The following is a 15518-nucleotide window of genomic DNA, read 5'->3' as shown; positions in this document are numbered from 1 at the left end:
AGCTTGCGGAGCCCTTCGGTGCCCATGGGCAGCGCCAGCGCCACCTCCACCCGCGGCACCGCGATCCCGAGCGACGGCACCGCCTCCAGGAGCCCCAAACGGGCCGGCGTTACCGGTAAGGGCGGCTCCGGGGCTCTCGGTTCCGCTTTGGGCAGCAGCTCCACGGCGGGGATGGGCACGGACGGGAGGCGGAGGCCGCCGAGCGCGTCCCCGTCGCCGGCTTTGCCCTGGGGCTCCGGTACCGGTAGCACCGGCACCGCCACCTCCACGGCGGGGAAGCGGGCGCCGCCGGGGAGCTCCGCTTTAACCGGTGGCTCCACCATGGCCCCCCCGCCCGCTGCTTCCTTCACCGTTAAGCGGGGCCGCGCTGGCACCGGAGCGGGGGGGGCCGCGGGGACCGCTTCGGCCTCGCTGCGGCTCTTCCCCAGCTTGGGAAGTTTGGGAAGCGCCAGCTCCAGGGACGGGGCCGACGGAGGCTGCTTGGGAACGGGCGGGATGGGAACGGGCTGCGGGGGGACAGGGCAGCGGGGATCCTGCTCCCAGTGTCCATAGGGAGCAGGGAGCATCCCGCTTCCCACTCCCGTGTCCATAGGGAACAGTGAGCATCCCGCATCCTGCTCCCGTGTCCATAGGGACCACAGAGCATCCCGCATCCCGCTCCCGTGTGCATAGGGAGCAGGGAGCATCCCGCTTCCCACTCCCGTGTCCATAGGGAACAGTGAGCATCCCGCATCCTGCTCCCGTGTCCATAGGGACCCCCCAGCATCCCGTATCCCTCTCCCGTGTCCATAGGGACCCCCCAGCATCCCGTACCCCGCTCCTGAATCCATAGGGACCTCTGAGCATCCTGCATCCCATTCCCATGGGCATAGGGACCACAGAGCATCCTGCATCCCTATCCCATGTCCATAGGGACCACAGAGCATCCCGCATCCCTCTCCCGTGTCCATAGGGATCACGGAGCATCCCGCATCCCCCTTCCGCACCCATAGGACCCCCCTCAGCATCCCGCCCCATGGGAGTCCCCCACCGCCCCTCTCCCATCGGGCCCCCCCACTCCTCCCGTTCCCATCGGTCCCTACCGGGGCTGTCCCGGTGCCGGTGCCCGGTGCCCGGCGGCGGACGCAGAGCGAGACCCGGCAGCCGGCGGCGCCCTCGAGCAGCCGCGCTACGACCTCGGGGGGGGCCCCCTCGAACAGGATCCTGGCGCCCACCAAGCGGTCACCTGCGGTGGAGGGACCCCCCCGTCACATCCAGACGGGATTCGGGACCCCCCCATCGCATCCAGGTGGGATTCGGGATCCCCCCGTCACATCCAGACGGGATTCGGGACCCCCTCATCGCATCCAGGTGGGATTCGGGACCCCCCCATCGCATCCAGACAGGATTCGGGACCCCCCCCGTCACATCCAGACGGGATTCGGGACCCCCTCATCGCATCCAGGTGGGATTCGGGCACCCCCCATCGCATCCAGGTGGGATTCGGGACCCCCCCCGTCACATCCAGGCGGGATTCGGGACCCCCCCCGTCACATCCAGGCGGGATTCGGGACCCCCTCATCGCATCCAGGTGGGATTCGGGACCCCCCCATCGCATCCAGGTGGGATTCGGGACCCCCCCCGTCACATCCAGGCGGGATTCGGGACCCCCCCGTCACATCCAGGTGGGATTCGGGAACCCCCATCGCATCCAGGTGGGATTCGGGAACCCCCATCGCATCCAGACGGGATTCGGGACCTCCCCATCGCATCCAGACGGGATTTGGGACCCCCCCATCGCATCCAGGTGGGATTCGGGACCCCCCCATCGCATCCAGACGGGATTCGGGACCCCCCCATCGCATCCAGGTGGGATTCGGGACCCCCCATCGCATCCAGACGGGATTTGGGACCCCCCCATCGCATCCAGACGGGATTCGGGACCCCCCATCGCATCCAGACGGGATTCGGGACCCCCCCCCGCTGCTCACCCGCCCGCACCCGCAGCGCCCGCGGGGCCTTGGCGATGTAGAGCCCGCGCCGGTCCCGCGCCACCGCCAGCCTCGAACCCGCGGCCTCGGGGGCCTCGAGCTCCAGCAGCTCCTATGGGGCAAAGGGGGGGTGGGGTGGGACCAGAACCTGCCCCTCCCCCTCCCCCAGCCCAAACATCACCGCCCCCCCCCCCCTCACCTCCATTGGGTGGCACTGGAGGGGTCCCGGGGGGGGCTTCGGTGCTTCCGGCTTCTGGAATGGGGGGGCACAGACAAGGAGACCCCCCCATTGCACCCCTAACCCCCCCATTGCACCCCTAACCCCCCCATTGCACCCTTAACACCCCCATTGCACCCCTAACCCCCCCATTGCACCCTTAACCCCCCCATTGCACCCCTAACCCCCCCCATTGCACCCTTAACCCCCCCATTGCACCCCTAACCCCCCCATTGCACCCTTAACCCCCCCGTTGCACCCCAATACACTCCCATTGCACCCCAATAGCCCCCATTGTACCTCAATACCCCCCATTGCACCCCTACCCCCTCATTGCACCCCTAACTCCCCCATTGCACCCCTACCCCCCCGTTGCACCCTTAACCCCCCCGTTGCACCCCAATACACTCCCATTGCACCCCAATAACCCCCATTGTACCTCAATACCCCCCCATTGCAGCCCTAAAACCCCCTTGCACCCCAATAGCCCCCATTGCACCCTAATAACCCCCATTTCAGCCCAATAACCCCCCATCGCCCCCAAAGCACCCCCAATGCACCCCCATTGCACCCTTAACCCCCCCTTTGCAGCCCAATAACCCCCATTTCACCCCAACGTCCCCTTTGCACCCCTACAACCCCATTGCCCCCTAAACCCCCCAATACACCCCAAACTCCCCCATTGCACCCCTAAACCCCTGTTGCACCCCAAGACACCCCCATTGCACCCCAACCCCTCCCATTCCCCCCAAGACCCCCCCATTGCCATTGTGTCCCCCCCATCCTCCTGTATCCCATTGGGGGGGGCACCTCTTTTCCCCCTCCCCCCCCCAGCACCCCAAAACCTCCCCTCCGAGCCCCCTCCCCCCCCCCCCCCCACCTCCGGCTCCTTCCCTCTCCCGTGTCCCACTGGGAAGTGCCCCTGGTCCCTGTGTGTCCCCCCCTCCCCCCCCCGGGATCCCCCCTCCCCCCCCCACCCCCGCCCCCCCCCAGACAAGGGGGGTCCTTGTCCCCATCCCATGGGAATGCCGGGAATTCGGGCACTCAGCACAAAGCTCCCCCCGTGGGAGGCCGGGACCGAGGAGATGGGGGGGGGCACCAGGGAACCTCCCCCCCCATAGCACCCACAGGATCCCCATAACATGCTTGGGACCCTCATAGCACCCATAGAACACCCCTTTGGACCCCTAAAGCACCCATAGGACCCTCTTAACACACTTGGGACCCCCATAGCACCCATAGGAGCCTCCCCCAGGGACACCCATAGCACCCACAGGATCCCCATAACATGCTTGGGACCCTCATAGCACCCATAGAACACCCCCTTTGGACCCCTAAAGCACCCATAGGACCCTCATAACACACTTGGGACCCCCATAGCACCCATAGGATCCCCATAACATGCTTGGGACCCTCATAGCACCCATAGAACACCCCCTTTGGACCCCTAAAGCACTCATAGGACCCTCATAACACACTTGGGACCCCCATAGCACCCATAGGAGCCCCCCCCAGGGACACCCATAGCACCCACAGGATCCCCATAACATGCTTGGGACCCTCATAGCACCCATAAACCACCTCCTTTGGACCCCTAAAGCACCCATAGGACCCTCATAACACACTTGGGACCCCCATAGCACCCATAGGATCCCCATAACACTCTTGGGACCCCCATAGCACCCCCATAGCACCCATAGAACACCCCCTTTGAGCCCCTAAAGCACCCATAGGACTCTCATAACACACTTGGGACCCCCATAGCACCCACAGGATCCCCATAACATGCTTGGGACCCTCATAGCACCCCTAAAATACCCTCTTTGGACCCCTAAAGCCCCCATAGGACCCTCATAACACACTTGGGACCCCCATAGCACCCATACGAGCCTGCCCAGGGACAACCATAGCACCCATAGGACCAAAACAGCACCTTTGGTACCCCCCATAGCACCCATAGAACACCCCCTTTGGACCCCTAAAGCACCCATAGGCCCCCCCATAGCAGTCTCAGGACCCTAAAGCACCCATAGATCCCCTGAGAAGCCTTTGGACCCCTACAGCACCCATAGGACCAACACAGCCCCCTTGGGACCCCCACAGCACCCATAGAATTCCCATAAAACACTTGGGACCCTCGTAACACCCATAGGACCTCCATAACACACTTGGGACCACCATAGCACCCATAGATCCCCCATAGCACCCATGGGATGCCCATAACACACTTGGGACCCCCATAGCACCCTATGGACCCCCACAGCACCCTATGCGCATCCCGTCTGCCGGGCATCCCATGCACCCAAGCAATGCGCTGACTCAGCGATCCTCCAGCACCCGTGGGCGCCTGAATGGGCCCATTGATGGGGGGGGGGGGGGGCAGGAATTTGGGTCCCATTCCCATGGGGGGAGGGTCCCATTCCCACGGGGGGGTCCCATTCCCATGGGGGGGGGAGGGTTCCATTCCCAATGGGGGGGAGGGTCCCCCCCCAAAAGACCCTTTATTTTATACCTTTATTGTATAAAAGTGGGGGGGGGGGGGGTGTCCCCAAACCCCCCCCCCCCAGGGGGCACCCATGGGTGCCCCCTCCCCCCCACCCCACCCCGTTCATCCTTACGGACCCCCCCCGGAGCACACAATAAATAGGGCCCCGGGAGGAGGGGGAGGGGATGGGGGGGGGGAGGGGAGGTCCTCATGCGCGGGGGGGGGGCGGGGGCGCGGGCACGCAGCGCGGGGGGGGGCGGGGCGCGGGCGCGTGCCCGGGGGGGCAGAGGCAGCGGAAGGAGCCGGAGGTGTTGAGGCAGCCTCCGGGCCGGCAGGGGGCGCCCTCCGAGCACTCGTCCACGTCTGGGGGGGGGAAGGGGGGCACTGGTTATTGGGGGGGGGAGGGGTAAAATGGGGGGGAGGGAGGGAGGGGTGCTATGGGGAGGGACGGGTGCTATGGGGAGGGATGGGTGCTATGGGGAGAGAGGGGTGCTATGGGGAGAGAGGGGTGCTATGGGGGGTCTGGGTGCTATGGGGAGGGAGGGATGCTATGGGGAGGGAGGGGTGCTATGGGGAGGGGTGGGTGCTATGGGGAGAGAGGGGTGCTATGGGGAGAGAGGGGTGCTATGGGGGGGGTCTGGGTGCTATGGGGAGGGAGGGATGCTATGGGGAGGGAGGGGTGCTATGGGGAGGGGTGGGTGCTATGGGGAGGGAGGGGTGCTATGGGGGTAAAGGGGGGGTCTGGGTGCTATGGGGAGGGAGGGAGGGATGCTATGGGGAGGAATGGGTGCTATGGGGGTAAAAGGGGGGGTCTGGGTGCTATGGGGAGGGAGGGAGGGATGCTATGGGGAGGGAGGGGTGCTATGGGGGTAAAAGGGGGGGTCTGGGTGCTATGGGGAGGGACGGGTGCTATGGGGAGGGATGGGTGCTATGGGGAGAGAGGGGTGCTATGGGGAGGGAGGGGTGCTATGGGGAGAGAGGGATGCTATGGGGAGAGAGGGAGGGGTGCTATGGGGAGGGATGGGTGCTATGGGGAGAGAGGGATGCTATGGGGAGAGAGGGAGGGGTGCTATGGGGAGGGAGGGGTGCTATGGGGAGGGAGGGGTGCTATGGGGAGGGATGGGTGCTATGGTGAGGGATGGGTGCTATGGGGAGGGAGGGGTGCTATGGGGAGGGAGGGGTGCTATGGGGAGGGATGGGTGCTATGGGGAGGGAGGGGCGCCCTGGGGTAAAAGGGGGGTCTGGGTGCTATTGGGGGGGTCTGGGTGTCATGGGGAGGGATGGGTGTCAATGTGTATCAATGGGTGTCAATGGGGATCAATGGGTGTCAATGGGGGTTTCAATGGGCATCAATGGGTACCAATGGGTACCAATGGGTGTCAATGCAGATCAATGGGGATCAGTGGGGATCAATGGACTTCAATGGGTGTCAATGGGGGATCAATGGGTGTCAATGGGGGTGTCAATGGGTGTCAATGGGGATCAAAGGGGATCAATGGGTGTCAATGGATGTCAGTTGGTGTCAATGGGGATCAGTGGGGATCAATGGGTGTCAATGGGTGTCAGTGGGTGTCAGTGGGTGTCAGTGGGTGTCAATGGGTGTCAGTGGGTGTCAGTGGGTGTCAGTGGGTGTCAGTGGGGATCAATGGGTTTCAGTGGGTGTCAGTGGGGATCAATGGGTCTCAATGGGTGTCAGTGGGTGTCAGTGGGTGTCAGTGGGTGTCAGTGGGGATCAATGGGTGTCAGTGGGTGTCAATGGGTGTCAGTGGGTGTCAGTGGGTGTCAGTGGGTGTCAGTGGGTGTCAGTGGGGATCAATGGGTGTCAGTGGGTGTCAGTGGGTGTCAGTGGGTGTCAATGGGAGTCAGTGGGTGTCAATGGGTGTCAGTGGGTGTCAGTGGGTGTCAGTGGGGATCAATGGGTGTCAATGGGTGTCAATGGATGTCAGTTGGTGTCAGTGGGTGTCAGTGGGTGTCAGTGGGTGTCAGTGGGGGTCAATGGGTGTCAATGGGTGTCAATGGATGTCAGTTGGTGTCAATGGGTGTCAGTGGGTGTCAGTGGGGATCAATGGGTGTCAATGGGTGTCAATGGATGTCAGTTGGTGTCAATGGGTGTCAATGGTGTCAGTGGGTGTCAGTGGGTGTCAATGGGTGTCAATGGGTGTCAGTGGGTGTCAGTGGGTGTCAATGGGTGTCAATGGGTGTCAGTGGGGATCAATGGGTGTCAATGGGTGTCAGTGGGTGTCAGTGGGGATCAATGGGTGTCAGTGGGTGTCAGTGGGTGTCAGTGGGGTCTCTGGCGCTCACCCACGCAGTCGAGGCGCGCGGGGTCGAGCCGGAAGCCGCGGTCGCAGGCGCAGGTGAAGCCGTCGGGGACGCGCACGCAGCGCCCGTGGTGGCACCCGCTGAGCACCGCGCACTGCGCCGGGCCCGCTGCGGGGGGGCAGCGATGGAGCCCCCCCAGAGCCAAATACCCCCCACAGGGAGCCAAATACCCCCCCGGGGACCCCAAATACCCCCCACAGGGAGCCAAATACCCCCCCGGGGACCCCAAATACCCCACACAGGGAGCCAAATACCCCCCCGGGGACCCCAAATACCCCCCACAGGGAGCCAAATACCCCCCCGGGGACCCCAAATACCCCCCACAGGGAGCCAAATACCCCCCCGGGGACCCCAAATACCCCTCCGGGGACCCCAGAAACCCCCATTGCCCCCACATCTCCATCACCCCCCGCATCCCATCACCCCCTGTACCCCATCACCCCCCGCACCTCATCACCCCCCGCACCCCATCACCCCCCGCACCCCATCACCCCCCGCACCTCATCACCCCCCGCACCCCATCACCCCCCGCACCCCATCACTCCTCACACCCCATCACCCCCCGCACCCCATCACCCCCTGCACCCCATCACCCCCCCGCACCCCATCACCCCCCGCACCCCATCACCCCCAGCACCCCATCACCCCCCGCACCCCATCACCCCCCCGCACCTCATCACCCCCCGCACCCCATCACCCCCCGCACCCCATCACCCCCCCGCACCCCATCACCCCCGCACCCATCACTCCTCACACCCCATCACCCCCCGCACCTCATCACCCCCCCGCACCCCATCACTCACCTTCCTCCTGCTCCTCCTCTTCCTCCTCTTCCTCCTCCTCGCCCCCACCTCCTCCTCGGGGTACCCGCGGGGGGGGCCCCCGTGGGGCTGCAGGACCCAGGGGGCCTGGGGGGGGGCTCGTAGCGGGGTCCCCGGCCCCCGGTGGGGTGGGGGGGGGCGGCGCGGGGGTCCCCAAACTCGAAGCCCCCCGGGCTGCCCCCCCCCCCGCCGAAGCCGTAGGGGTCGTAATCGGGGCGGAAGAACGGGGGGGGGGCGGGGGGGGGCCCCCCGAAGAAACCAAAGGGGAGCCCGAAGGGGGGGGCAAAGTCGGGGGAGTACTCGTAGGCGGGGGGGGCGGGGGGGGGGCGTAGACAGGGGGGTGCAGGACATTGCACAGGAGCTCAAAGTCATCTGGGGGGGAAGAGGAGAAAAGGGGGGGTTTGGGGGGGGTTTGGGGGGGACCCCCCCTTCGGAACCCCAGGGTCTACGTGGGGGTCCCCATAGGTAGGGATGGAAAGGGGGGGGCACAAGGGATGGCTGCCTATAGTGGGGGGGAAGGGGGTCCCTGGTTGTGGGGGGGTCAATGGGGGTTCTGGGGGGTGTGGGTATGGGGCTGCAGGGCCCTATGTGCTCTATAGGGGCCCTATGTGCTCTATAGGTGGTACGGGGGGGCCCTATGTGCTCTATAGGGGGTATGGGGGGGAGCTCCATGTGCTCTATAGGGGCTTTATGTGCTCTATAGGGGGTACAGGGCTCTAAGTGCTCTATAGGGTCCCTATGTACTCTATGGGGCTCTATGTTCCCTACAGGGGCTCTGTGTTCCCTATAGGGTCCCCATGTGCTCTATAGGGTCCCTATGTGCTCTACATGGGCTCTATGTGCTCTACAGGGTCCCCATAGCCTCTATAGGGTCACTATGGTCTCTATGGGGTCTCTATGGGGTCTCTATGGTCTCTATAGGGTCTCTCTGGGGTCTCTATAGGGTCTCTATGGTCTCTATGGTCTCTATAGGGTCTCTATGGTCTCTCTAGGGTCTCTATGGTCTCTATGGTCTCTCTGGGGTCTCTATAGGGTCTCTATGGTCTCTATAGGGTCTCTATAGGGTCTCTATAGGGTCTCTATGGTCTCTGTGGTCTCTCTGGGGTCTCTATAGGGTCTCTCTGGGGTCTCTATAGGGTCTCTATGGTCTCTATAGGGTCTCTATAGGGTCTCTATAGGGTCTCTATGGTCTCTATGGTCTCTCTGGGGTCTCTATAGGGTCTCTATGGTCTCTATAGGGTCTCTATAGGGTCTCTATTGTCTCTATGGTCTCTCTGGGGTCTCTATAGGGTCTCTATGGTCTCTATAGGGTCTCTATAGGGTCTCTATAGGGTCTCTATGGTCTCTCTGGGGTCTCTATGGTCTCTCTGGTCTCTCTATGGTCTCTATAGGGTGTCTATAGGGTGTCTATAGGGTGTCTATAGGGTGTCTATGGGGTCTCTATGGTCTCTCTATGGTGTCTATAGGGTGTCTATATGGTGTCTATAGGGTGTCTACAGGGTGTCTATATGGTGTCTATAGGGTGTCTATAGGGTGTCTATAGGGTGTCTATAGGGTGTCCATAGGGTGTCCATAGGGTCCCTGGGGTTACCTGAGTGGGGGGCGGGGCAGAGCGCGCACTCCATGCCCCAGGCCTGCCCGTGCCGGCAGCAGCACTCGCTGTAGGTGAGGGGCGCGTCCAGGCGGGGCCGCGCGCACACCAGGTCCGCACCCAGCTCCTGCCAGCACACGGCCTGCGCCTCCGCTGGGGGGCGCGCGCGGTCAGCCCCACTGAGCCCCATTGACACCCATTGAGCCCCATTGACCCCCATTGACTGCCATTGACACCCATTGAGCCCCACTGACCACCACTGACACCCATTGAACCCCATTGACCCCCATTGACCACCATTGACCACCATTGACACCCATTGACACCCATTGAGCCCCATTGAACCCCACTGACTGCCATTGACACCCATTGACACCCATTGAGCCCCATTGAACCCCATTGACTGCCATTGACACCCATTGAGCCCCATTGACACCCACTGACCCCCATTGAACCCCATTGACCCCCATTGACCACCATTGACCACCATTGACACCCACTGAACCCCATTGACCACCATTGGCCACCACTGACCCCTACTGACCCCCATTGACCACCATTGACACCCACTGAACCCCATTGACCACCATTGGCCACCACTGACCCCCACTGACCCCCATTGACACCTATTGATTCCCATTGACACCCATTGACCCCCATTGGCTCCCACTGGCCCCCATTAACCCTCATTGGCTCCCATTGGTCCCCGTTGACACCCATTGACTACCATTGACACCCGTTGACCCCCATTGATGCCCATTGGCTCCCACTGACCCCCATTGATGCCCATTGGCTCCCACTGACCCCCATTGGCTCCCAGCGTCCCCCATACCCCCCCGTGGCCCCGCAGTGGTTGAGCCCTCACCCAGGCTCGTGTCGTTGTCGACGCAGCGGCGCTGGGAGCTGTCCAAGACGAGCGGGGGGGGCAGGAGCAATGGAACGAGCCCACGGTGTTGGTGCAGAGCCCCCCCAGGCACGGCTCCGCCTCGGCCGCCGAGCACTCGTCATTGTCTGGGAACGGGGGGAAAGGGGGTCAGGGATGGGGGGGGAAGGGGGATGTGGGGAGGAGGGTTGGGGGGGCAGGGGCAGGATTGGGGGCAGGTTCGGGGGCGCAAGGGCAAGTTTGGGGGGCAGTTTTGGGGGCACAGGGGCAGGTTTGGGGGCAGGAGCATGTTTGGGGGTGCAGGGGCAGGTTTGGGGGTGCAGGGGCAGGTTTGGGGGGCAGGGGCAGGTTTGGGGGTGCAGGGGCAGGTTTGGGGGTGCAGGGGCAGGTTTGGGAGGGCAGGATCAGGTTTGGGGGTGCAGGGGCAGGTTTGGGGGTGCAGGGGCAGGTTTGGGAGGGCAGGGGCAGGTTTGGGAGGGCAGGATCAGGTTTGGGGGTGCAGGATCAGGTTTGGGAGGGCAGGGGCAGGTTTGGGGGTGCAGGTTTGGGGGGCAGTTTTGGGGGGCAGTTTTGGGGGGCAGTTTGGGGGTTTTGGGGCTCACCCACGCACTGCAGATGCTCCGCTTCGTAGTAGAAGCCGCTGGGGCAGTAGCAGCTGAAGCCGGGGGCCGCGTTCACGCAGACCCCCCCCCGGCAGAGGTGCGGTGAGAACAGAGCGCACTCATCCACGTCTGGAACCACAGTGGGGACAATGGGGAGAAAGGGGGTGAGATGGGGTAATGGGGGTGATGGGGGTGATGGGGGGAATGGGGTAATGGGGGCGATGGGGTGATGGGGGTAATGGGGGTGATGAGGTAATGGGGATAATGGGGGGAATGGGGTAATGGGGTGATGTGGTAATGGGGGGGATGGGGTAACGGGGGTAATGGGGGTGATGAGGTCAATGGGGATAATGGGGGGAATGGGGTAATGGGGGTGATGTGGTAATGGGGGTGCTGTGGTAATGGGGGTGATGGGGTAATGGGGGTAATGGGGTAATGGGGGTAATGGGGGTAATGGGGGTGATGGGGTAATGGGGGTAATGGGGTAATGGGGGTAATGGGGTAATGGGGGTAATGGGGTGATGGGGTAATGGGGTAATGGGGGTAATGGGGGTGATGGGGTAATGGGGGCACCGGGGACCCCACTCACCTACGGGGGCTCCCTCGGCGTCCTCCGCACGGCCGGGCCCATGCGGGCAGAGGGCGTCATGGTCCTCTATGGGGCATGGGGGGGCCGTGGGCATCCACCCCCCCCCAAACCCCCCCCAAACCACCAACATGCCCCCCCATTACCCCCAAACACCCCCATCACCCCCCTTATCCCCAACCAACCCCCCATCCCCCCCCCTCATCCCCCATCACCCCCAGCCCCCTAAAACCCCCCTCATCCCCCCACCAAATCCCCCAACCCCCCCATGCCCCACCATTACCCCCAAAACCCCCCATCACCCCCCAAACCTCCCACGTGACACCCATTACCCCCAAACCCCCTCATCCCCCCCCTCCTATCACCCCCATCATCCCCCCCAACCCCTCCTTCATCCCCCACGTGCCCCCCCCCATGACCCCCCCCATCCCCCCCCCCCATTTCCCGTACCGGAGCCGGGTTCGGGGCAGGGTCCGTCGTTGGGGGAGGGGTGGGTGTTGTGGTTGGGGGAGGGGCATCGCTCCCCCCACGCCCGCCCAGGCTGCAGCAGCACTGCCTCCGGGTGACGCTGGGCGCCAGCAGCGCGCATGCGCGGCTGTAACACCCGGCGCTGCCGCCGGGGGCGCTGCGGAGCAGGGCGGGGGCCGCGCCCGAGGGCGCCCCGCAGCGGCCGCGGACGGGATCGAACTCGTGGCGGCCGTCGGGGCACAGGCACAGAAGGAGCCGTCCGCGTTCTCGCAGCGCTCGGCCCCGCACACCCCGAGCAGGGTCTCGCACTCGTTCACGTCTATGGGGGGCAAGGGGGGGCAATAACGGGGGGCAATAATGGGGGGCAATGGGGGCAATAATGGGGGCAATGGGGGCAATAATGGGGGACAATGGGGGCAATAATGGGGGCAATAATGGGGGGCAATGGGGGCAATAATGGGGGCAATAATGGGAAACAATGGGGACAATAATGGGGGCAATGGGGGGCAATAATGGGGGGGAATGGGCGGGCAATGGGGGGGCAATAATGGGGGTCAATAATGGGGGCAACGGGGGGCAATAATGGGGGCAATAATGGGGGACAATGGGGGGCAATAATGGGAGCAATGGGGGCAATAAGGGGGACAATGGTGGCAATAATGGGGGGCAATAATGGGGGCAATAATGGGGGCAATAATGGGGGGCAAAGGGGGCAATAATGGGGGCAATAGGGGGCAATAATGGGGGCAATAATGGGGGCCAATAATGGGAGGCAATGGGGGCAATAATGGAGGGCAATGGAGGGCAATAATGGGGGCAATAATGGGGGCAATGGGTGCAATAATAGGGGGCAAAGGGGGGTAATAATGGGGGGCAATAATGAGGGGCAATGGGGGCAATAATCGGGGTCAAAGGGGGACAATAATGGGGGCCAATGGGGGGCAATAGGGGTCAATAGTGGGGGCAATGGGGAGCAATAATGGGGGCAATGGGGGGCAATAATGGGGGCCAATGGGGGGGTTATAACAGGGATCCCCCCCCCCGTTGGTCCCATCCGTACCCACGCAGTGGTGGCCGTTGGGGGCCGTCTCGTAGCCGGGGTCGCAGGCGCATTGGAAGGAGCCGGGCAGGTTGAGGCAGGTGGCGTGGGCCCCACACAGGGTCCCGTTGTGGGAGCACTCGTCCACGTCTGGGGGGTAATGGGGTGGCAGGGGGGAATTGGAGGGAACCAGTTTGAGGGGGGGGGGCCTGCATCTATGGTGGGGGGAGGTCCTGGGCAGCTCTGGGCAGCAGAGCATCCTTCTACATCCCAGAGCATCGTCTTAGTCCTGTATCCCAGAGCATCGTCCTTACGGTCCTGTGCCCCACAGCATCCTCCTTTGGGTCCTCTGCCTCATAGCATCCTCCTTCTGGTCCTCTACCCCATAGCATCATCCCTGTGGTCCTGTGCCCCATGGCATCCTCCTTCTGCTCCTACACCCCATGGCACGGTACTAGCCCTTCCCCAAGTTCCCTCTGCACCTCATGGCCCCATAGATCCTGATGTTCCCCATAGATCTGGTGTTCCCCATAGCTCCCCCCACCATGGCCACAGCCCCTCACCATGGCACTCGGCCTGCTCGGGGTCGCTGCGGAACCCGGGGGGGCAGCGGCACTCAAAGGAGCCGGCGGTGTTGGTGCAGAGGCCGCCGGCGCAGAGGCCCCCGCGCTGGCACTCGTCGATGTCTGCAGGATGTGGGGTATGGGGTACAGGGTGTGGGTATAGGATATGGGGTATGGGGTGTGGGGTATGGGATGTGGGGTGTGGGGTATGGGGTGTGGGGTATGGGATATGGGGTGTGGGGTATGGGATGTGGGGTGTGGGGTATGTGATGTAGGGTATGGGATATGGGATATGGGGTATGGGATGTGGGGTGTGGGGTATGTGATGTAGGGTATGGGATATGGGATATGGGGTATGGGATATGGGGTATGGAGTATGGGGTATGGATGTGGGGTATGGGGTATGGGATGTGGGGTATGGGGTATGGGATATAGGGTATGGGATGTGGGGCATGGGGTATGGGATGTGGGATATGGGATATGGGGGTATGGGATATGGGTATGGGATATGGGGTATGGAGTATGGGGTATGGGATGTGGGGTATGGGGTATGGGATGTGGGGTATGGGATATGGGGTATGGGATATGGGATGGGTGCAGGGACCGGGATGGAGCAGGGTGGCTGTGCCACACGCACCGGTGCACGCGGTGCCCGCGGCCGTGGGGGTGAATCCCTGTGCACAGAGGCAGGTGAAGGAGCCCTCGGTGTTGAGGCATTCCCCGTGCGGGAAGCAGAAATCCCCTTCCAGGCACTCGTTGATGTCTGCGGTCAACGGATGCGGTCAATGGATGCGGTCAATGGATATGGTCAATGGATGAAGTCAATGGATGAAGTCAATGGATGTGGTCAATGGATGCGGTCAATGGATGCGGTCAATGGATGAAGTCAATGGATGAAGTCAATGGATGTGGTCAATGGATGCGGTCAATGGATGCGGTCAATGGATATGGTCAATGGATGCGGTCAATGGAGGCGGTCAATTGGAGGCGGTCAATGGATGAGGTCAATGGATGCGGTCAATGGATGAGGTCAATGGATGAGGTCAATGGATGCGGTCAATGGATGAGGTCAATGGATGCGGTCAATGGATGAGGTCAATGGACGTGGTCAATGGATGCCGGTCAATGGATGCTGTCAATGGACGTGATCAATGGATGCAGTCAATGGATGTGACCAATGGACGCGGTCAATGGATGCGGCCAATGGATGCGGTCAATGGATGCTGTCAATGGATGCGGTCAATGGACGCGGTCAATGGACGCGGTCAATGGATGCGGCCAATGGGATGCGGGTGTCTGGGGGGGTCCGGGACCTGCGCAGCGGCCACGGTGCGGGCGGAAGCCCACCCAGGCAGGGCCGGCACTGGAAGGAGCCCGCGGTGTTCAGGCACTCCTGGCCCGGGCACGCAGCCTCGTTCTCGCACTCGTCGATGTCTATGGGGGGGGATGTGGGGGGCTCAGCATGTGGGACCCCCATGGTGGGGTGACCCATTGCATGATGCCCCCATTGCATGGCACCCCTATGGCGCCGTGCCCCCAATGATGCCCCCCATCCCCCGCTCACCCTGGCAGGGCTCTCCCGGCGCCATGGCGCGGTACCCGCCGGGGCAGAGGCACCGGTAGGAGCCGGGCAGGTTCTCGCAGCGCCCCATGGGTGCAGGGGGGGGGGCTCTGGTCGCACTCATCCACATCTATGGGGACACAAGGGGGGGGATCAGCACCACCAGGACATGAGAACATCCCCCCCCCCCATCAATGGGTCCCTGCTGACCTTGGCACTCGGTGCCGGTGGCGCTGGGCCGGTACCCGGCCTGGCAAAGGCACCGGTAGCTCCCAACCGTGTTCTCACAGCGCCCATGGTGCAGGGGCGGGGGCTGCGGCGGCACTCGTCCACGGTCTGGGGGGGGGTGAAAGGCTCAGGAGGATGGGTGGGAGCTCACCAGTGATGGGGGTGTGGGGGGATGGGGGTGA

General features: G+C 63.3%; 1 protein-coding gene across 1 annotated transcript; it reads right to left on the bottom strand.

Annotated features, from left to right (window-relative positions):
• Nucleotides 1–4865: 4865 nt before the first annotated feature.
• On the bottom strand, nt 4866–15444 carry LOC133264387 (latent-transforming growth factor beta-binding protein 4-like; the record flags this gene model as incomplete). The annotated part of the gene is given in 19 exon segments (XM_061444334.1): nt 4866–5035; nt 6977–7120; nt 7798–7884; nt 8116–8187; nt 9398–9559; nt 10272–10331; nt 10334–10417; nt 10892–11020; nt 11481–11556; nt 11928–12193; nt 12196–12264; nt 13006–13227; nt 13548–13670; nt 14185–14310; nt 14861–14894; nt 14896–14981; nt 15112–15196; nt 15198–15238; nt 15319–15444. Coding segments are annotated over 19 exon segments (2147 nt in total), but the record flags the coding sequence as incomplete, so codon positions are not given.
• Nucleotides 15445–15518: the final 74 nt, after the last annotated feature.

This window comes from Pezoporus flaviventris, unplaced genomic scaffold, assembly GCF_033815535.1.
Source record: "Pezoporus flaviventris isolate CSIRO_AGI_PZ_B2104156 unplaced genomic scaffold, CSIRO_AGI_Pfla_v1 ptg000808l, whole genome shotgun sequence".
Lineage (NCBI taxonomy): Eukaryota > Metazoa > Chordata > Aves > Psittaciformes > Psittacidae > Pezoporus > Pezoporus flaviventris.
This window is presented reverse-complemented; position numbering and strand designations above follow the sequence as displayed.